Here is a 24,002-nt window from a genome sequence, read left to right on the forward strand (position 1 = left end):
AGAGCCATGACTGTACAAAAATCAAAAGTACAAAAGTACCTATACTGATCAGACTCTGAAATCTAGTCCTGGACTTCCTTGCCTTTCCCAGAACCTGAAAACCACCAGAAAGCAAGGGTGAGCTCAACAGCTCAGTAAAGCAACAAACCTCCAATCAAAATCCTCAGAATCTCAAAACCAACACAGCAGACAAATCCGTACAGAATCGAAACAGATTCGGACAGATATCAAATCAACAAAACTGTACGGAAATGGAAGTTGTATCAAATCAGAAACATAACAGATCAGACACATCAGATCAACAGAATCAGAATCGTACAGATCATATCGGAACATAACAAATCATATCAGAATCATATAGCAGATATCAGATATTTAATTAATAGCTAAATTCTCTGACACTGACTGAATCTCATAGGATCCAGGCCACTTATGCCTCCCTTTGTGCTCACGGCACCAAAACAGATCAGATCAGATGTGCTTATAGCACCAGAATACATATATAGTGCATATAGCACCTAAACAGATTGTTTCCTCGGATCCGGAACAGAACAGATTTCAGATTTCAGATTGAGCTCATTTCAGATTTCCCAGACACTAACTGAATCTCATAGGATCCAGGCCCCTTATAACTCCCTTCTCATAGCATATACAGATAGCATATCAATTCAGAAGATTTCCGGACAAAACAGAAATTACTCAAAAATCGGGCAGTACAACGGCAGTATACGGAATTTACACAATTTTTCTTGAAAATCACAATTCACCAAATTTGCACAGAATATAGATAACAACATTTCAGAACATTTATTCTACTGCCACAGCATTTAATATTCACACAGAAAAATACAGACGGAATAAAATGTCGTCAAATCAAAACGATCCGGACAAAAATCTCCAAAATATATTCAAAATGTGCACACCCGGCACGTCAACAACATACAGAAAGTTACACGGTAAAAACTAAACCAGTCGGAAAATACGGACGAAAATCGCTAACAAAATGAAATCCGGACAGAAAATATGCGCCGTTCTGAAAATTGAGAAAGGCGGAATGTGCCTTACCTTGCGTACAGCAATTTCCTGAACAGTCTCTTCGGACGAAAACAGCTCGGCGTCGCCCAAAAATCCACTTTTCCACTTTTTCCTTCGTTTTTCTCTCTCCTTAGCTTTTTCTCTCTCTTCAAAATATATCATTTCTATATATATCCAGACTGATCGTCCTGGACGATCGAGCTTCGTCCTGGACGATCTCAGCTCTGGAGAACTTCGTCCAGACGAGATTTAATTATCGTCCCCGGCGACGGGTTCTCTGGAAAATTTTCGTCCAGACGATCCAACATTTCGTCCAGACGAACCATACAGACAGAACAGTTTTCCTTGAACAACCTGTACCGATTGTCCCGGACGATCCAACTTCGTCCTGGACGAACCTGGAGCAAAACTGACATTACACTACGAAAGCCGTAAGTTTCAACCTAAATCTAAATACTTGGGTTACTTTTTACAAAAGTCTTTAGTCCCAACGTAAGAGCTACTTTCTACGAAAGCTGTAAGTCCCAACCTAAATCTAAATACCTGGGTTACTTCCTAAAGAAGCCATAAGACCTGCTCCAATCCAAACTCTTGGGTTACTTTTAAACGAAGACATAAATTTCAAACTAAATCAATTTATGGTTGTTTTAATAGATGTAAACCCCAAAACACCCAATAAAATATAAAATTAAAATTCACATCTAACCACTTCAGTCTACTCAAGATCCCTGAGAGGAGGCAACCCATGGCTACTAATCAGATTCTCTGGACGCTACGATCAATAATTATTAGTGTTGGTAGACTGGAATTTACGATATACCCGGGATGATGGAACCATGAGATCTTGATCAGGTTTACCTTCATTTTTCTCACTATTGGGACTAAAAATATCTAAAATTTATTCATCTTTAATCGAGAGTTCTCTCTTACGTGTTAAGTGGGATAATTAACTATGAGGACCCCAGATCTAAACCTTGATACTGCTCTAAGGGAAAATCTGGTTAACTACAATCAGACTTAAGGGAAATAGAATCCTACAGTTACAAAGCGGGATTCATACATTCGTGCCTTTTTTGTTGAGCCAACAAAATATTAGTAGAGTGGTAGAATACTTAAAAAATACTCATGGTGGCAATGAGCTTGGAACGACTAATGAAGGTGGTAGTACCATATTAGTTTTTGCTTTAGCCTATAATATTATAATTACTAATACATTATTTTTGAAAAAAGAGGAGCGTCTTATCACGTATAAAAATGTATAATAGTAAAATTTAGATTAATTATTTTCTTACAAAAAAAAAAAAATGAATTGTTTATATTGTGAATATTGTAAAATCATTATAAATGAAAGTTTATGTACCTATTATTGCGTACTAGTTTTGGATTTTAAGATGAATGGGTGGAATATGAAAAATAAAGTAAATTGTTCTTTTAAGATTAGATGAGAATATTTAATGAATGTTGATAAAAATATTTTTGAGAGTAAGATTCATAATTTTAAAATTTGAGCTGTTCATGAAGAAGTTAAAAATTTCAGAAAATTGAGATGGATATAGAGGGGACATGTAGGGATTCTAAGAAAATAATATGTGATTTAAAGAATTTATCTTTTAGTGATTTTTATAATATAATAGATACTGAGGGCGAGTGATGCATGTATAAGTTAGCCAAACAAATAAATAGAAGCAAAATATTTAGTTGAAATGAAGTGCACTAAGAATAAAGATCAAAGAGTGTTTTTTTTTGGAAGAGGATATTCAACATGGGTTGATGAGATATTTTGATAAATTTTTTAATAAAGATTGGGAGAATATGATTGATTTTAGTGACTTCATATCCTAAATGAAAATATATATATTTTTAATTTTTGTTGTTGTATTTGTAAAATTGAATGGAAAGGCTTTGATGAAAGTCTAGTATGAAAAAATAGGACCTAATGACATTTCAATTAAAGTGTAGAAATGCTTAGGAGATCGAGGAACTTTTTGGCTTACTAAATTTTTTTAATATTATTCTGAAGACTAAAATGGTGTTAAATGAGTGGAGAAGAAGTATGTGTTATTCATTAAAATTATGGTATAGAGTAATTGAACACAAGGTTCGACGTGATACTAATATTTCTCAAGATCAGTTTGGATTCATACTAGGTAGGTTTACTTTGGAAGTTATACATTTGTTGAGATGTTTGTTGGAGAAGTGTAGAGAGAGTAAGGAGGATCTACATATGATATTTATTGATGTAGAGAAAAGCATATGATAAAGTTCCAAGAGAAGTAATATTGAGATTTCTATAAAAGAAAGTAGTTAATAATGCTTATACTCAAGTATATATATATATATATAATATATATAAAGGCTTTTAAAACCGGACCGGTCAATGAACCGGAAGAAGAAGAGGTTAGTGGTTCAATGGTTCGACCGGGGTCGAACCGGGTGACATAATAAATATTTATTTTTCCAACAAAAAGAAAGTATTGCGCCAATATCTATTTCAACAAACAGACAGAGTGTTTTCTTTCAAAAATAATTTATCACTGGTTATAATAAACGTCTAAACTTATGCCAAAGACCTAGAAAATGAGATGAAAACAAACAAATTTCCATTTTCCCTTTCTTCACCCATTTGCATCAAGGGGAAATAATAAATTGCGAAGTGCTTATTGGATTTAAAGAGCAGCAAAGAATTTCAAAATATGAGAAGGGCCAAACTCTTGAAATGGAATGTACCAGAACAGGGGGCTGAGGGGGTAGAGTCATGACTTCGAATTCATGGAGATGAATCAGGAGAGGAATAGCCCCTTCCCACACCAACCTCACTGCTTCTTCCGAGCACAACTCCATCCCCCCCAACACAAAATGTCGATCGCAGCAACCGCCGGCGCTTTCCAAGTGGTCCAGATGCTTCTCCTCCATCCCCTTCATCGATGTTTGCTCTTTGTCCCTCCACGCCTGCCGTGGTTTCGTGCTTCATAAGAAAACTGTCACGAAGGAGGAGAAGATATGACGCTTTCCGAGGAGTGTCGTGGCCGTGGGCGAGACGAATAGCCGAATAGGGTTTCACAGAAACCTTTTATTTGTTTTCGCAAGGCTTGCTCGTGGCTCCGCTGTCCGCACAGATCGAATCTCAGCCGTCCGTTTTTTTTAGCGAACAATCCGATTAAAAGAAACCAGAACCGATTCGCCGGTTCGGCGGTCGAATCGCTGGTTTGAGCGGTTCGGCGTCGGTTTTCGACAAAACAGATTTTATCTTGAACCGTAACCGGCAGGCCGACCAGTTCTCAGTACAACCGGTTGAACCACCCGGTCCGGTTTTAAAAGCCTTGATATATATATATATATATATATATAATAAGTTGGTTTGACCAAGTATTTTCCTATTTCATAGGAATTACATCAAGGATCATCTTTAAGATCATATCTTTTTTCTTTAGTCCTGAATATTCTTACTAGACATTTGCAACGGGATGTACCTTGTTGTATTCTTTTTGTTGATGATATTCTTCTTGTTTATAAGACTAGATAGGGAGTTGAAAGAAAACTTGAATTATAGAGGTAAATCTTAGAGTCTATAGGTTTTCGTTCGAGTTTATCTAAAACTAAATAGATGGAGTGTAATTTTTGTAATAATATATCTAATGGAGGGATAGTGACTTTGGGCGATCAAGTCATCGAAAACAGTACGTGTTGTAGATATCTCTAGTCTATTATTCAAAGCTATGGTGACATAGATGGTATATTATTAATAGAATTCAAATTCTATGATTGAAGTGAAGGAATGCATTGGGCATGTGATAAAAAAGTACCCCTTAAGAGAAAATTCTATAAAATGGTGATGAGACCTGCAATGTTTAATGGTGTCCATTAAAGGAGAAGCATAAAATTAAATTAAGTGTTTCAGAAATGAGAATGTTGAGGTGGATGAGTGGCTTTACACTTAGAGACAGGTGTTAAATATATATGAAAATGTTAGACTAGCTCTAGTGGGTAGATAATATTTTAGAGAGTCTCCTTAGATGGTTGGTCATAATTTAATGATTTGGTTAAGAGAGGTAGACCTAAAAGGATTTGGTTAGAAAGTATTAGAAATGACTTTTTTTATTAGATTTAAATGAGAAATTGACTCTTAATAAGACTCAATAAAGAAAAAAAGATTCATGCACGTAGTGGGATAAAGGCTTGATACTATTTTATAGTCATTTTTCTATCCTATCATCTAGACTGTCATTGAAATCTTTTTTCTCATATTTTTCCTGTTGACGAATATTTTCGTGTCGACCTGACCCCGATCGAGCCCGATTGGGTTCAATCATACTCGATCGATTCAATCGAATGCAGTCGAAGCGAAATCGGACCCCAATTTGTCGAAATTAATTTGTAATTTCATCAAATTAACCTTAATTTAATTAAATAAAATCAAATTGAATCCAAATCGAACCTTGTCGAGCATCATCAAATCAAATTCGATGTAATTCAGCGTAGATTCAAGCCTAATTTTGTAAAATTGACTTGATCAGACCCAATCGAACCCAAATCGATTCAAATCAGTTCCGCTCAAGTTCAATTCGGGCTCAATTTCAGCCCTAATTGGTCAATTTGGGCTAAATTAGGTTCTCAAATCAGAAATTTAAGATCAAGGGTTGAGATTTCTTCTCAAATCCCACCCAATTGCACATCCAATCATGCATGAAATCCACTTGAATGGGATTTTGGGATTTTCCTCATTTCTCACATCAAGGGAATCGCATTGGTGCACTTTGGGTGGCACACCTGCGGTTCTTGCGTCTCCAGGCAAACAAAGGAGCGGGTAATAGAGGGGGAAGGGCATTCGGCTCTTTTGGCTTGCGGTTTTCGTCCGAACCAGAGGAGAGGGAGCACGAGAGGGAGTGAGGGGGAGGCGGAATCCATCTCCGCTGCTTGTGCTTGCGTTTCCACCCTAGGAAAGGAAAGCAGAGCCGACCGTCTTTGCGTGTGCTCATCCAACCTGTGCGGAAGGGAAGACTGGCCGACTTCTTGTATCCGTGAAACCAAAGAAGGAAGGTGTTGGAGTTGAGACTCTCTTGCAATTACTCGGCCTAGGAGGAGTTGGGCGGCAGCCTTAAGTATTCTCATACATTTGGACCATCCGGATCGATAAGGTCTCTTTTTGCCTCCTCCTTAAGTGTATTTAGGCTGGTTTCAGTAGTCCAAATCTTCTTTCTTGCATCTAGGAAGGTTTGGGAGTTTCCTTTCACTCTCGAATCAACGCTGACAACCTCGAGGCATTAAGGAAGCTGTTGGATGCTTCTAAACAGCACTTGGGAGATTTTGGAGCGCCTTAGAAAGCAAAGGAGGCATCCGTAGCAGCTTGGACAGCGGCGTCGACATCCGGAGCAGCTTGTACAGTGGTCTTCTTCCTTCGGGAATCCTTGGACAGCACTTGGAGCTTGGATTGGAGTGCTTGGACAGCCCAGGTGAGGTAAAATCTCAAAAACTTAGGAAAAACCCTAAGGCCCCCTAGCCGATTGATGTGTGGTTGATGATCCAAAGCCATAGGTCTCTTAGAAACTTAATTTTTTCTTCGTTTGTTGTCCTCTCCGCAAAACAGTGTAAATCTAGTGATTTTCGTTTGTTTGCTCTCTTGGGAGAGCCAAGACGCATGGCATACACGTATGGTGGTCGGATTTGTACCCAACGATCCCTCAAATGCATGTTAAAGCATTCATTTTGTGTCTAATACCTTCGCCTATGACCAAACCTTAGGCTAAGTAGTCACTCAACCATACCTTGAATGACAATGCGTAAGGATTTTCACATGTTGTAGCATGCATGCCACTTTTAGCAAATTGTAAGTTATAACAAAATTAACTTAAAGATTTGGGAAATTGCATCATTAGCATTTGTGATTTCGTCTGAAATTTGTTGAATGTTAAGAAAATGAATTCAATTGATTTTAGAAGCTTGCAAACAACTAGTGGGGTCTTTTATGAACCCTCAAGTTCATGTTTCAAATCCCATGATAAAAGAAATTATTTTGAATTCACTTCTGACGCTTCCTCAAGTTTGGAGTGAAGACAAATAATGAAAATCTCCATGCTAAATGTTTGCATTCTTGACTAAATTAATTTGTATGATTTGGATTGCAATCCTTAACTTGTGATAGTTTGGAAGATAATTAAATAGACTTATTTAATTAAAAAAAAATGAACTTGAGATGTATTATGGGCCCTCAAAGGCCCATGAGCCATCATGTTTTGGAATTATCTAACTTTATTTTGTAACTTTCAAAATTGAATGTTTGAGGTGAAATCGCTAAGATTCCTGAATTTGGAGAATCATCTATCACATGCATGCACTTCTAGGTTCTTCTTAGATCATGCCCAATTTGATCTTAAATCTCCTAGAAGTCATTGAGATAGATCTCTCCTATCCAAAGTTTCTAAATCATGTCAAAATTTGTTTAGAAATCTCTCCAAAGCCTTAGGAAATCAATCTTCCTTCTCCAAAATGAATTCAAAACATTCATTCAAACTGATGGGAACTCTCGTTCCTATGCAATTCTCCTTCATACATGATGTTTGGAGCCTCCTCGAGGCTCCAATTATTTTGTTACATGAGTCCTACTGTATATTAGGGGTTCCTTCATAGGACCTCCTCCCTTTCATAGTTTCATGCATGAATAGTTCGAAGCATCTCAACGCGCCAAACATTTAATCGCATGATCAATCATGTCACTCTCTTGTTTGTTGAAACATAAAATCAACAAACAATCACCTCTTTTTTGTATGATTATTTGGGACCTCTCAAGTCTCCAAACATATTACTGCATGAATCGTTTGGAGCTTATGGCCAAATCCTAAGCTACCTTCTTCGTTTATTGAGTCATAAAATCAACCAATGAATACCCCTCTCTCATGTATGATAATTTAGAGCCTCCAACCAAATATCATTACATGGTGGTTAAATCTTAGAAACAAATTCTAAGTCACTCACCTCTTGTTTGTTGAGACAAAATCAACAAATAATTATCTTTCCCTTTCATGCATGACCTTCGAAGCTTCTTCAAAGCATCAAATACTTCATTGCATGCCTCCTAGCCTATCTTAGGAGCTATCACCCATCTTCATCATGCATTGTGTTATGGATCTCTCTAAAATCCTAAATACATCATTTCGTAGATTTTTGAACTTAGAACCAAACTCCAAGTTCTTTCTTTCAATTTGGTCGAACATAAGGTTAACAATTGAACACCCCGTTTAGACTTCAGACCTAAATCCTAGTCTTCATTCTCCATTCACTTGACTTCAACAAGGTGAATGATCCTATCTCTTTGAATACCAAATATTCAAAGAACATTTATGAAATTTTGGAACTCTCAAGTTACATCTTCTTCCTTCAACCCCAAAGTTGTAGGGAGTTTATCAAATCATTTATTTATTGCAACACAAAAATCAATGAATTATCTCTTGTACTTAGGATTCAAATCCTAATCCTCCATCTCCATTCACTCAACCCCAACTGAGTGAATGATATTTTCTCCTTGAATATCAAGTGTTCAAGGGACCTTCTCGTTCTCCTAAGCCCAAATTTAAGAGAATGGTTATCCCCCTTCGAACACCAAATGTTCAAGGGCATTCATGAATGTGTAAATCGTATGTTGCATTTTGTTCTTATCTTTCTTCCTAAAAACAAAATTGTAGAATATATCTCCTTTCATTTAGCCTAAATGAAATGAGCGATTATTCTTTTCTTTGAACACTAAATGTTCAAGGAATATCTCCAACTTGCAGTACCTAAATTGCATCTTCCTCTATTTTCCTATAAGCCAAAGTTGTGGGAGAATATTTAAATCCCCTTTCGCTATCCTTGCCCAAATTAGGGGAAGCCCGATATCCATTCAAAAGTCAAAGGCTTGAAGACCCCCCCAAGTAAAGTCTGTAATTAATTTAACTGGGTTGTATAATGATAGACAATTCAGCTGCCAAATCTGGTTGTAATAACTTGGATTATATATATATTTAGTTTGTTTGATTTTTGTATTCAAGCATGTTTGGTCTGTTTACCTGATTGCATAATAGAAATGCATGCATTCTTTCTAAGTTTTTTTCTTATTTTGTTTGGGGGTAGCCTAAACTATTTGATTCGGTAGGCTCTTATGAAAAATTTAAGATTTCTACCCTTTAAAATGTAAACAACTTAAAATCAATCTAAGCTTCATATTTTTTTGAATAAGAAAAAAAATTACATGACTCCCTTTTAAGGAGCCAAGCTTTCCAAAATTTAAGTTGAGCATGCATAGCCCAAATGTGTCTCATGTTGAAAAGCCATCACTTAAGGATTATATAATAAAAAAGTCTGCATTTGTGAGTCAGTATTTTGTACACCCTGCGTAAATAGGTATCATGGTCTCAAAGCAAAGTTATAAGTCCTACTTCCTAAACAAAAATAACCTTCCACTCTTCATATGAATTGAGACTAAGATCATGGTTTTAAAAGAGTTTATGTGGGTTTAGCTGGTAGCCCTCTACAGGCAGGGCAATAAATCTAGGGGTCGAGCTGCCTATGCCTCATGTGAGGTATAATTTGTAAGTAATTTTTGCATTCTGTTAGACTTTAAGTTTGAGGAACTATCTCTCGGTAGTCCTCATTTTAGTTTTAGGATCCGACTATCCGAGACAATGGTTGATTCCAATCACCATGCAAGTCCTCACCTTCTGAGCTGTTCCTCCAACATGTGTTGTTGGAATGTAAGACCTTCTGATCAAAATGATCAACTTAAACAAAATTAAAGTTAAAAAATATAAAGCCCAATATAAGATAGCCCGAGCACTTCTGAGATATCTCAGAATCAAGTGCTCCTACTTCACCTCCTTTGGCACTTATTTCAAAATCCGATTTTAAGTTGATCCCTTCTTCCTTGAATTTCCTAAAGACCAAAACCCTTTAAACAAGATTTTTATGAATTTTCTGATGCAAGCAGAACTAGAAAAGAGAGACAAATTGGAGAACACCAGGACAAGACTTAAACCAAACTCGATTCATATAAAGCTTGCAAATATCCAAACAAACTTAAGAGAAACAAAAGCCAAAATCGAAGATAACAAAATAAAAATCATAAAAAGCTATCCTCAGTAAAACCGTCTAGTGGTCTCCTCACATGCAACGAAAATAGGAATTTTAAAAAAATTGTGCTTAAGCTTGCAAACCAAGGGTCCACCACTGCAAAAGAGTCCAACGCCCTTTCCAAACTCCGCCGGCAAATGTCTCCAAATTTCAGACAACATACACTTCCAAAGCTCAAGAAGAAGGATGCAAGTGGAGTGGAGCTTGCGTAGAGAAGAAGGGGTTAGAAGTCAAGATGAAATAAAGAAGTGAAGAATGGGATGTAACAAGCTCTCAAGCTTTTCCAAGAAGAAACCCTCAAGTTTTGTAGAGTTTTTACTCACAATCATCAACAACCTTTTTCATGCCAAAACAACTCTCTTTTATAGGCAAAAGAAGGTAGACAAGTAGCCATATCACCTCCAACCAAAGCCCATGGGAATTGGGGAAATGAAAGGCCAAAAGTCACCAAGTAGAATGTTAAAAGACAACAAAGATTGCAGCAGAAAACTGCACAGAAAACAGGGTGAAAACAATGGAAATCCCCCCAAAATGCCACGGGAAAATAGCCAGCAGGAGACCCGAAAAACCAGCACAGAAGGCCAAGCACTAGGGCACGAGAACTCCAGCCAACACAAGAAACAAAGGGGCCAGGCACGGGAAAACCAGCCAGCACAGGAAACAAAGGGGCCAAGCACGGGAAACCAGCCAGCACATGAAACCGAGAAGACATAGGGGAGGAGAAGAGGCAAGTCCACTCCAAAATGAATCCAAGAAATATTATCATTCCTTTTTGAATTAATGAGCTAGGAAATGCAATTAATCTCCAATCATTGAGCTAAAATTCAGCTCAGGCATTTATGAGCTAACACTAAGTAGAATCCCACAATTTTTTTAGCTCCATACCAAGCAAATAAGGCCCACCCGAGGGCAGCCATCAGCTCCAAATAAATATCAGCAAGCAGCCCAAGGACGAAGTGGACCCAAAAGCAAGCAAACCCAAGGATTGCCATGTCTAGCACATTCCTACCATGATCATTGGAAGCCCAACTATCATAGGATAACATAACAAAAAAAAAAAAACACAACTAATATTGTTCAAAATACAATAAAACATAAATAAACCAAAAATAACTGAATGCATCATTTTCAAAAATTAAATTTAACCAATATCTAAATGACTTTCAAAAGTAAGAAACCCACTAGTTTAATTAGAAGTTTTCTCGAGCACAAAAGTTTGAGATGTAATTAACCATAGGGGCAAGACCTTATGAGATATTTGTACCCCAGAATAATGAACCCCATTCGACCAAACATCGAATGTGGGAATCTCTGTTAAAATTGTAAATTTTATCATTGAGTCCATCAAGGTTTTAAAAGGCGAAATCGGGAATCGAGGCGTTTTTTCTAAGCGAGGCGAGGCGTAAGCCTCAAAACGATTAAAATAAATTAATTTAAAATTATAAATAATGACAAAAAATAACAAAATATTATGTCAATTATGAATTTGAAGATTTGTTTCAAGATAATATTACTAGAATACAAGATTTAAAATAAACTCACTTAAAAATAAAACATTCCCTTAGGATCAAGACCCAAAGCAGGCTCATCATCATTTTGATTGCCTTAAGAAGAATCTTCATAATTAATGTCAAAGTCATCCTCAAACTCTTCTTCATTTATAATATTTTTTCCTTTATCTTTTATATCAGTTAATATTTCATTAGCTCTAAAATGAAACAATAGTAACATACAAAATAATTCATTATATTTAATAATACATTTGAATTTTTTGAAGCTCCAATCTCACTTTGTATCTTTCTTTGCGGGGGTTTTTGGGGGCAGCGCCCCCGGAACAAAATTTTATGTAAGAATAATTTTGAAATTCTGCTTGTTTTTAAAGTTCGTAAATTGTTTGTATGAAAAGATACCGAGCGGTATCGAGCATGTATCTAACGGTACTGAGCATATACCAGTCAGTACCGAGCATATACTGCTCGGTACCGAGCATATACTGCTTAGTACCGAGCGATTCACGGCTTCGCCTCCAGTTCGCCTTTCAATTCTCACAGGAAGCTCTAATCCTATACGCGAATACACGAACACGAATAGGCTGCATCGTATTTACATATATACCGAAGAATTTTTTTTGAAGTGGTGCCTCGTACTGCCTTGAGGCATTACGCTCTGATGCGTACGCCTCGTGCGAAAAAATCGTAAGCTTTGCTGGATGGTTCGAGGCATAAGCCCCGATACGCATGACTTCCGCCTCGACTTGAGGCCCGACTCAATGCGGATGCCTCGTCCGCTTTTTTAATGGTTGGAGTCCATAAGGAAATGATATTTTTACCCTTGGAGGTAATATATCATCATTTTTATGACGCACTCGATCATAAAGCATGCAATCCGTTTGAGGAAACGAAAATTTTCCAACATTTCCTTTCTTAAACAATATAAGGGATAGCATTTACAACAAGAGGGAAAGTTTGGAAATCAATGTTTAAAGCATAGAAAGTTATGAGAAAGTTTCATTGGATTTGGATATCTAAGGCCATGCTAGCATTGTAATTGCATAGCCAGGGCCATGCTAGCAAGTGTAATTGCTTAGCAAAAATTATCTTGCTGAAGGAATCACTCTACTATAGACATGAAATTCTTCCCAAGAACTTTTGATCTCTTCGTTATATCATTGATTCTTTTTGGCTTCGGCAGTTCACTAAGCTAGCTCGTACGCCTTCTCAACAAGTCATTTGACATCCTAATCTCGCACCCTCGTTTTAGAAGGTGATTCACTCATGTAAATTAAGCAAGACGGGAGGGAATAAATAGTGTAGTATTTAGCAGCTGTGGAAGCCACCTCCCCTTTCTTGTTGATTTTTTGTATAACACATGTTGCAATGTTTTTTTACTGTAGTCGTTGGTCCTCTTCCAATTAATCATTTGGGACTATCAATAGGTCAGGGTAAAATTTCCTCCACTCATCATCTAGTATCAAAGGTTCTAAATGCTATAGATTTTTTACATTCACAATAGAGTAGATATCTATGTAGGTGGGCAATGCTAAATGGTATGCATTTTTTCTAAAATTTTTTAGAATCTTGAATGGTCATGTCTAATTGGTTTGATTTTTTGCCAATCCCCTAATTTTCTATTTAGATATGAATTTATTGAGATTTTCTCTTCAAATTTCTTCTCTATATGTCCATGATCATGTCAAAATTTATATGTTTGCTATGACGTGGTTAGTTATTTCTACTCTTTGAATGGGTTCTTTGGATTTTCTCTAGAAACCTCTAAGCCTTTTTGAGTTTTTCATCGTAGAAATCTTTGATCCTTTTTGAGTACATCCCTACTCCTGGAGTTGTTGTTAGCTTAACTGAGAATTGTAAGTCAAAAGGATTTTAAGACAAGTATCCCGGGCACGTCTGAAATGGAGTTTTATTCATAAAATTATGCATTGCTCTATTATAAGTAAATTGGATGTAAGATGGGCTTTCATTCTCATGTTTTTGGGTGTCAAGAGTTAAGATCTCATAGTAGGTATAAATTAGTTCTATTGAGGACCATATTATGTTTATCAATTTGTTGATAAAAAAATTTGCTCTTCAATGTAGCATCGATCATGGACCACTATAATTTTTAAAAATTATTAATGGAGCGATACTCTATTTGAAATGTTTGAGCTTTAAAGTTTAAAGTATATCTATACAGTTTTGAAAAGAGATAAAGATATTTCTATCACACCAAGCCATTTTATTTTCGAGAGCTTTTCCACCGTTATAAAAACATTGTTGTAATTGCTATGAGTTTTTGGTATCATTCCTAGGAAGTTTATAAAAATTCTCTTCCATGTCTGTGTTGACGTTGACAGTGGAGTGTATAACTCTTATTAAAAGAATTACTAGAAATTTTGCCACAGCAAGATGCATTTTTGGCCAATATACGTGTGCCACTCTAAGTTGAGAAGCATATTCACCATTCCTAAATGTCTGTCCAACTTGTAAGTTTGCTACTCCCTTATGTACTCACTTAATCCCCATCTTTATTTGGTAAAGAAGTTTGTTTTGATGGTTTATCTATCTTCATAACCATCTTCTATAAAATCTTGAAACTCTGTGATGTGATGCATGAGTTGAGTTACACAAGATAAAAGGAAATTGAATAATAGCTTAACCGTTTATATAATCATGCTTCAAATTAAAATCGGCTACGAGAATTCGACGTGTTCCACTTGCTTAGGCAAAGGAATTACAAGGAAAATTATCCAAACAATTTAAGCCAATACAAAGGGAAATGTAAAGTTAAAAGCTAGTGATTTGAATCCAATGATTAATAAGGAGTTGTTCACCTTGAGGCCTCTTCTCTCTTTCCTACGAAACTAGGTTGAGCGGCGGAAGATCGTCCAAGCTAGAAGTGAGGTTGCCACGAGGAGGGAGGAGCCAATGAACGTCGCCGTGGAGAAGGAACTCGGAGGTGGAGGTGGCACGGTGGGATGACCTTCGATGATCCACGTGTAGTCGGAGAATTGGTCGTCGATGGAGTCCACTAGTGTCGGTAAAATCCGATCCAAGTACTCTTCGACTGTATTGTCGAAGCCAAATCCAACGTCGAAGAAAGGAGATCTTAAGACGTGGATACCTCCGTAGATATCGTAGAAGAGTCCGTGATCAACGGCGGGGTCCGCCATACACCATGGATTAGAAGACGAGCAATCACCACAAGCAACCCAAGGGGGGAAGAGGCGGCTTGGAGAGGAGAAGGGGAGGCCGGCGGTAGAGAGGGGAGAGGGATGAGGTTTGATTTAGAAAACTGAAATTGATTTCAGTTTTAGGGATTTTGGAGGGAGTTTGTTTGAAACATGATTTCCCAAATAAAAGACAATTAAAGCATTAATGAAAATTTAATGGGATGGAGCCAAAGGGGGAGCCGGCGGTAGAGAGAGAAGGGGGGAGGGGAAATTTAAAACTGAAATTAGTTTCAGTTTTAGACAATTGGAGGGAAATTTATTAGAGCTTAATTTGGATTTCAAATAAAATAAAGGGAGTTAATTGCATAATTAATGAGGATTCCACCTAGGGGGGCCGGCGGCATAGCTAGAGAGAGAGGGAGTTAGGGAGAGGGGAGGGGTTTCCAATAATAAATGATGACTAGGAAAATATTAAATTAAATCCAAACAAATTTAATTTTAAATTTGGATTCAATCAAAAACTTTCCATAAATAGAATTTCCAAATTTGGAAAGTAATTGAAATTTGAAATTTGAATTTCAATGAGAAGTTGGGGAGGGCGATGTGGGGAGTTGGTGGAGAGGAGAGAAGACCGGCGACAAGGTGGCCGGCCGGGGGGTAGCTCTACGGGCGGTGGCAACATGGGCTCGAGCTTCTTTGCTTCCTCTTCTTTACTTGGGATCTTCTCTCGCGGAGAGGCAAGATACTAAGGGTTGCAAGCCTTGGATTATTTCTCCAAGTGAACTCACAAAGAGATCACAAAGAACTCACTAAGAGATCTCAAAGATATTGAACTCACAAAGAGAACAAAGCATAAAAATTTCATTCAATAATTTATTAGCCTCATACAAGATACATGAGCCATATAAATAGGCTCTAAATGACAACAAGTGCAAAGTCTAAAATGCCCCTTGGGCTACAAGAGAACAAATACCCACAAGGGTAAAATGGGAAAAATTGAAATAAATAAGTAATAATAAAAAATGCAGATACAAATAGTCATCAGTAGTACAAGCTCTCCATCATGGCCGCCGATCTCCGGTGTCGTCTCTGATAAACGCGCCGAAATCTCCTGTCTATGCTCCCATCACTCTGTCATTCTTGTAAAGGTCAATGTCTTCATCTTGATAAACGTTCAATAACATTATTGCTAAAAGTGGCACTATTGGCCCAATATTGAATGTCAACCATATTTTTATATACTCCTTTCTAGTATTTTAATTTAAATTGCTACAAACATAGCATCCACTTCATATGCTGAGTTCCTTGAGCTTCGACTCGGTCTATTGAAGTAATTTGTGCTCTATATGAATCTCTTTTTTTTTTTTTTTGGTTTTTGAGTAGATAAAGCCACCGAATATTCACAACTTGGTGAAGTGTAAGTAGTTCCTTATCATATATTAGATAATTTTTTTGAGCATTGTGTAGCACCTCAGGGTGGTACAATACATGTCTCCCTTTTTGTATTTCAGAATTGTGCTGAGTGCATAGTCTGAGCATCATCCTTCTCTTCTAACAGGCTATAATTGATGCCTTACATATGATCCATTTGAGAAGAAGAAACATTTTTTCATGTTATCTTCTAAGGGAACTTCTGATTGGCTTTTGTCAAAGAATGTAGAGATGCATTGAGTATACAGAATTTATGGATGAATCTCCTCATATTACTAACAAGCTCCCGTAAATCTCCTGACATTGGACACGTATTGTGGTCGAGGCCAATCTGGATATCTCTAATTGTTTTTTTTTTCTTTGGGTCTATTGTATCTCTAAACTGCAGCTGATTGCTGCGGTTGGTGCGCTAACCGATGCATTATGTCGAAACGGCGCCAGCCGACTGCGAGGGCAGCTGCACGGGCGGGAACACGGCGTGGGAAGCCGACAGCGCAGGCGTGCTGGCACGACGTAAGCTGGGAAACGAGTGCGAGCAGGCCGGGCAGCGTGCAACGGCGGCGGTGGCCGCCAAATCACATCCAAGCTCGATTTTTGGCTCGGACAGGATGATTCAGACATTTTTGGGGTCCTTGGGGGCCATTTTATTGTTCCAGACTCAATTTTATCACTTTAGAGCCAATTGGGAGCTCTACTGGCATGATTGGGTTGTTTTAAAATTCTGGACCGCATCAAGAATTCCCCATATGCTGAAACTCATATTTTCGTGTCTCATTTTAATTTTTTTAATTTTTTAAATAGGAGCCTAAATGATCACGAAAGGACTAATTTGATCCCAATATAAAGAGTAAATGGACCAAAATGATACTTTTATGTAGTTAGGGACAATTTTGGTCCTCCAGAAAAAGTTAAGGGACCAATTGGATCTTTTTTTCTATTAATTAATGTGCGCTTGACTTAATGATGCTTTCATTTTGCTGGGCCGACTGTTGCTCGGTGCTTTGTTGGTTATTAAATGATCATTATATCTTTCTGCAGGACGGTAAGATTGAAGCTGAAGTAAAATTAACTGGAATTCTTAGCTTGGGAGCATTGAAACCTGGTGAATCAAGAAAATATGGTACAACAATTGCTCCGGGTTTATATGCACCAGTTCATCAACATTTCTTTGTTGCTCGTATGAACATGGCAGTTGATTGTAAGCCCAACGAAGCTTTCAATCAGGTCTGTCTAAATGTATTTGTAGAGTTGAATGCTATGATGTATAAGTTATTCTTTTATAGAGGATTACTCTTCAAGATAATTTACTGTCTAGTGTATAACTCATCTATTGATTTCTTGGTAGGAAAAATTACAGAAAGAGCTATCATTTTGTTCGATGTACCCTAGTGACATCTGAACTATTTTTTCAATGGTATATCATTCAAAATTCAAAAGCATAATTACATTGTGGTTAACGTGTTGCTCATCTTTATCACCTTTAAATCCAGTGGCGTGGCAACACGAATCTTTGATGAGCAAGCCTTTTTTTACTAACACAAAAAAAAATCTAGTTGTCATATGTTTCATCTTTGTCAGAAGAATTGCAACATCTTCTCCCTGTTGTAATGAGCAAATCATGCCATTATCAGTAAGTCATTTGATAAATTGGTAAGTGCATTCTTTTTGATGGAGGTATCTGTCTTAGATGCCCTTGATGTATCGCTGGCTACTTGCGGACCAGGGTACCTATTGATCCCAGTATTTCACTCACAGTTTATATAGTTGAAGCTCAAGTACAATGTAAGGGACGAAAGTGATAAAACGACCAGAGAGCAAGTTTTCCTTAGGAATAGAGGACAACATGGCATTTGGGGCTGCAGTTCCATGTTTGCTTATGACATTCTAATTGAGTGCTTCAATTTAATATTTCATGAACTAATCTCTAGGAGAGTTTCGAGCTATTAGCTTATGGGATAAACTTCTTGTGAACATAACTTTGCTAAATTGATTATGAAATGAATTCTGGTTGGGTGAATTCTTTTCACTGTTTATGCATGTGAAATTTTAAAGACTTGAATATTTTTTTTGGTTTATGGTATATTTCTATTATATAGGTCGTTGAAGTAAATGTTAAGGTTGAAGAACCAGGCAACAATAATATCCACAATAATGCTTTCTATGCTGAAGAGACAATTCTTAAGACTGAAGAACAAGCAATGCGTGATTGTGATCATACATCAGCGCGGCACTGGATTGTAAGTACATAATTCCTTGGTGCTCATTTTTCATACAATCTTATTTTGAATCTACTTCAAATGTCTTTTATTTTTTTTATAAAATAAAATTTAGATTAGTTTAACATTTGCAACAATGAATCATTTGAAGTATAAATAATATCCGTGTTTGGAAATTACAAGATTTTTACCTGCTAACTTATTTTCCATGTCTCACTGACGCATAACTATTAATGGCTTAAATTCGTGTCTGCTGTTGATCAACATAAACTGTGGTACTATTAAACATATTGGCCTTTAGAAGTAATTAATGTCTGGATATAGTATCTGAACTTTTAGGAAACTTGGTTTGGTAAATTTCTGTTTTTCCAGTAGTTTTGAGCTGCATGGTAAGCTTCATTTGAGGTATGCTATGAACTTCTTTCTTTTGTTGAATTATAAAATTTCTTCATTTATAGGCTTCTAGCTTTTTTCTATTAACTTTTGATCCATGATTGCTTTTGATACCTCATCTTAAAATTTATTTGATCAAGCATGGACTTGATGCAATTTGAATGTCTCTTGCCCAGATAATCGAACTATAAACTTCCAAAATTGTCCCCCGGGCCATCTATTTTTTTTTCCAGAATACTTATAGTTAAAATTGTTAATAATGTATTAAAAAAAAAAAGACCATCTCATCACTTTTAATAATGAATATAGTAAAACTTAGATTGATTATTTTCTTATTAGAAAATTTTATTGTTTAGATTGCAAATATTATAAAATCATTTTGAGTGAAAATTTATGTACTTATCATCTCTTATTAGTATTGGACTTTAAAATGAATGATTAAAATATGAAAAATAAAGTAAAATATTATTTTAAGATTAGATTGAGATATTTAAAGAGCCTTAATAAAATTATTTTTGAGATTAAAATTCAAGATATTAAAAATTTGAGTTGCTTATGTGGAAGATAATGTTATATAGGAAAAAAGTTGCTAGTAATATTAAGAATATTCCAAATTATGTGCTTGTGTATCAAAGGGAAAAGTTCATAATAATAAAAAAAATTTGCAGGGGATTAAAAATGTGCAAGAAATGATAAAAAATAAGATGATTTGTTAGAAAAATTAGCTTACATCTAAAATTTTAGAAAATTGAAAAAGATATAGAGGGGCTTGTAGGGATTCTAAGAAAAAAATATGATGTAAAAAATTTAGCTTTTGTTGATTTATATAACAGATTAAATACTAAGGAGGATGAAAGATACATGTATAAATTAGCCAAATAATGAATAAGAAAAGTAAAATTTAGTTCAAGTGAAATGTATTAAGAATAAAGATAACAAAGTGCTTTTATTAGAAAAGGATATTCAATATGGGTAGTTGGGATGTTTTAATAAATTTTTTTAATTAAGATGGTGAGAATATGATTGATTTTACTGACCTTTGCACTTTAAATGAAAATAGAAATTTTTTATTTTTTTTATTGTATTAGTAAAACCGAAGTTTGGAGATGCTTTTATGAAAATGAAGTTTGAAAAAATAGTAGCACCTAATGACATTTGAATGAAAGTGTGTAAATACTTAGGAGATCAATGAACTTTTTGTCTTACTAAATTTTTAATATTATTATGAAAACTAAAAATGTGTTAGATGAGTGGAGAAGTGTGTTGGTTTCTATTTTTAGTAATAAATGCACAAGAGTGTGTGAATTATAACATCATTAAGTTAATATGTTATACATGAATGTTATGAGAGAGTAATTGATGATAGATTTCAACATGATACTAATATTTCTTAAAAACCAGTTTTGATTCATGACAAGTTGTTTACTACGGAAGTTGTACATTTGTTGAGAGATTTGATTGAGAATTATAGAGAGAGTAAGGAGGCTGTAATATTTATTGATTTAAAAAAAAAAAAACATATGATAAAGTTTCAAGAGAAGTGCTATTAAGAGTTATAGAAAAGAAAGTAGTTAATAATGCTTATATTTAAGTTATTAAGGATATGCATATAGGAGCTGTTTGTTGTGTTCAAACACAAGGTGGTTTGAACAAATATTTTCCTATTTCATTTGGTTTGAACAAATATTTTCCTATTTCATTTGGATTAGATCAAGGATTAGCTTATATCTTTTTGTTTTAGTGATCTATGTTTTTACTTGACATTTGCAAGAGGATGTACCTTGATTTATGCTTTTTGTTGATGATATTCTTCTTATTGATAAGATTAAAGAGGGGGTTTGTGAACCTTAGAGTCTAAAGATTTTCATTTGAGTAGATCTAAAACCAAATGCATAGTGTAAATTTAATAGTAATAGACCTAGTGGTGGGATTGTGACATTTGGTAATCAAGTCATTAAAAAGAGTGCATGTTTTAAATATATTTGATCTATTGTTCAAAGTGATGGTGAAATAGATAAGGACATTATTAGTAGAATTCATGTTGGATTGTTAAAGTGGAGGAATATATTGGCTTGTTGTGTGATAGAAAAGTACTCAAACTTATGGAAAAATTTATAAGATGGTACTGAGAGTTGCAATACTTTATAACACATAATATTGATCACTAAAGAAAATCATAAAATTAAGCATTGGATGCTGAGGTAGATGAGTGGCTTTATACTTAGAGACAGAATGCGAAATAAATATATACATGAAAAGTTTGGAGTAGCTCTAGTGGAAGATAATATTAGAGAGAGTCACCTTATTTCATTTGGTCACATAAAACCAAGGCTTTGAAAACCAGATTGGACAATGAACGGAATAAGGAGAGGTTATCATTGATGGTTCGATCAGGGTCGAACACGATGACATAATAAGTACTTACTATATTTAAATATTATAAAAATGACACAACTATTAATAAATATATATATCAACATTGAACATAATAATAATTTAAAGCATAAAAAAAAACATTTTATAAAGTAAATAAGAAAAATATAATAATATTTTTCACTTATTGATGACCAATCATAGAAAGATTTTAACACTTTATATCAAAAGATAATTAAAAAAAAAACATATTCATTATATAGAGATAAAGTTAACTATGTTTCACTTTCTCAGTTCAATAGTTTTAATAATTTCAGAAGAAAAAAATCAAAGATCTCATAAATTTGCATTATCAAATCTATCCATTAAGTTGAGTTTTCATGTTTCGCTTCAGCAAAGTGTTCAAACCCAAATGCATCTAATTGATCGAACTTAGATTATGTCGCCTACATCTCCTTTTCAAAGTCACCTTCACAAACCAATAAGAAATATAAAATAATACATTATTTTTTTACTTTCATTTAAATGGTATACTCATATTTATTATTAACTTACTTTGTCTTGGCCAATTGGATGGTATGTTTTGTTCTTCAACAACTAACATTCCATCATATTTGTATATCTCTTTTTCCAAGTCTTGTAAGTCAAGGTCTAGAGTTGTTTTATCTTTAAATATCCAAAAATCAACCATTTTAACACAAATGTTGTATAGAGGATTATAATTTTTTTTAAAAGTTGAAACCTAAAAAATGAAAAAATAAATTTAGTTTGAGATTATACACACTCTTTAAATTGACACTTGTACATAAATATTAATATATTTTAAGGTTATACCTTTTTTTTCAATTTAGATTATACCGAACATATACAAAATCGTTGAGCTGTTGATGCCCCAAATAATTTGGTTTCTTTAAGTGGATATGTTCAATAACAATCACATTTCTCTCGCATTATGATGAAGATTATGTTTGACTTATAATTCTTATAGCTACTTTCTTATAACTACTTCCTTATAATTCTTATATTATACAAATTTGACTAGGTCAACTCTTTGACCTAGGTCTGGAGAAAAACAGGGTCAACAAACGGACCCCAACTGGAGTGGAGAACAAACTAGTGAACCGCTCGTGTTGGCGTTGACCGAATGTGACAAGTAAAGTGTAGTTAAGTGCAACCAGTAAAGGAGTCACCAAAAGGTGAAAAAGTAGGGCGGGTTTCTCTCCTTGCCTTACCCTGTAGTGAGGGCAGAACCGAAAAGAGAACCAATAGTAAAGTAGTTAAGTAAACCGACTACCTGCCTGACCATATCGAAACAACAGAATAGAAGGTGAAGGGGTCCCATCTCCTTCTGATCCTTTTGGAATAGTGGATTGGGGTGATTCAATATTTGGCTGACCATATCAAAATAATAAATAAATGAGTCACGAAATCTGATGCCTGCCTGATCACAACATGACACTCAGGGTAAAAGGTGGTGAGGAATGCCTTCTAAGTGCTCTGTCTGGCTCTCTCAACTAGGTAAGTAAAATCAACTATCTGTCTGACCATATCGAAATAGCATGATAGAAGGTGAAAAGGTCCCGTCTCCTCCTGATCCTTTCGGAATAGTGGATTGGGGTTACTAAATACTTCTGCATGACCTCAGCAAAAGTAAATAAGCTACGAAATTGGAAGCCTGCCTAGTTTTTAACATGACATCCAGAGTAGAGGGGTGGTGAGGAAGGCCGCATAGGGACTCTGTCCGGCTCTCTCAATCGGGTAAGTAAAACTAACTACTTGTCTGTTCATTTCAAACAACAATATAGAAGGTGAAAAGGATCCCGTCTCCTCTTGATCATTTCGGAACAGTGGATTGTGGTGACTCAATACTTCTGCCTGACCTCAACAAAAATAAATAAGCCACGAAATTGGAAGTCTGTCTAGTCTTTAACAGAACAACCATGATAGAGGGGTGGTGAGGAATGTGATACCCTCAATATGTTTAAAATAAGGTAAGCATCAATTTCCTTTAAATGTTAAGTTATTTTTTGTTAAATTGTACTCTTAATTTTAATTACTTTGACATATTGAAAGCATTTTAAAAAAAAAATTAGATTAGTAGTTAAAAAAATGACTAATATTAAATAAAGTAACTTAATTGTAGTACTTGAATGATTTACTGATAACTATTAAGTCACTTGTTTCATTATTTTATTCATTTTACTGTAGCCATCCACTTATATAGGCATGCATTGGTTTGACAGTAGACGGCTGAGATCATCTTAGGCACTTAACTAGTCATGCAAGGGATTGATTAAGTAGGTTTGGCTGTATTGAGGAAAAGACTTAGTGGATATTTAAAATATATTAAAGTACACTAAGTGAAAATGCCTTAAGTTAATTTCAGTCCATTTCCAGTCTATCCTCCCGTTATTTCCTTCTGGAGCTGAAGCATTCCGTGAAGAAGGGAGTAACCAGGGAGAAAGCTGGGCGGTTGGTGGCTTAAATCAGGTAAGAAAATAAATTCATGTAAGGGAAGGAAAGATTATCTACTACTGTTTGTTGAGAAAAAAAATTGCTGAATTGTTATTGTTGGCTGACCACAACAGCTTGAATCAATAGTGAGAAGAGAAGAAATGTTAGAGAGAAATTTCTACACCGTAATTACTTAAATTTCTGAAGGTTTCTGCTATAGGCTGCTGTAGGGTTGCTAAAATGGGATTTATTTTGCAGAAATCAGTGAAATCAAGAAGGAAAAATAAAAGAAAAGTTGAAATTTAGCCATGATTGTTGTTATTATATGGCTGCTA

At 35.4% G+C, this 24,002-nt stretch overlaps 1 protein-coding gene across 3 annotated transcripts in view; it reads left to right on the forward strand.

Moving 5' to 3' along the window:
* LOC110094009 (copper methylamine oxidase) overlaps window positions 1–24,002 on the forward strand; it is a 124,412-nt gene that overhangs the window by 40,922 nt on the left and 59,488 nt on the right. For all 3 annotated transcript variants that reach the window (XM_028699378.1, XM_028699379.1, XM_028699377.1), the window contains exons 8-9: window positions 17,270–17,455; window positions 18,328–18,468. In XM_028699378.1, the coding sequence (XP_028555211.1) occupies window positions 17,270–17,455; window positions 18,328–18,468 (327 nt within the window). The remainder of the gene's footprint in view (window positions 1–17,269; window positions 17,456–18,327; window positions 18,469–24,002) is intronic.

Source organism: Dendrobium catenatum, unplaced genomic scaffold, assembly GCF_001605985.2.
Source record: "Dendrobium catenatum unplaced genomic scaffold, ASM160598v2 fragScaff_scaffold_1267, whole genome shotgun sequence".
NCBI classification, from domain to species: Eukaryota; Viridiplantae; Streptophyta; class Magnoliopsida; order Asparagales; family Orchidaceae; genus Dendrobium; species Dendrobium catenatum.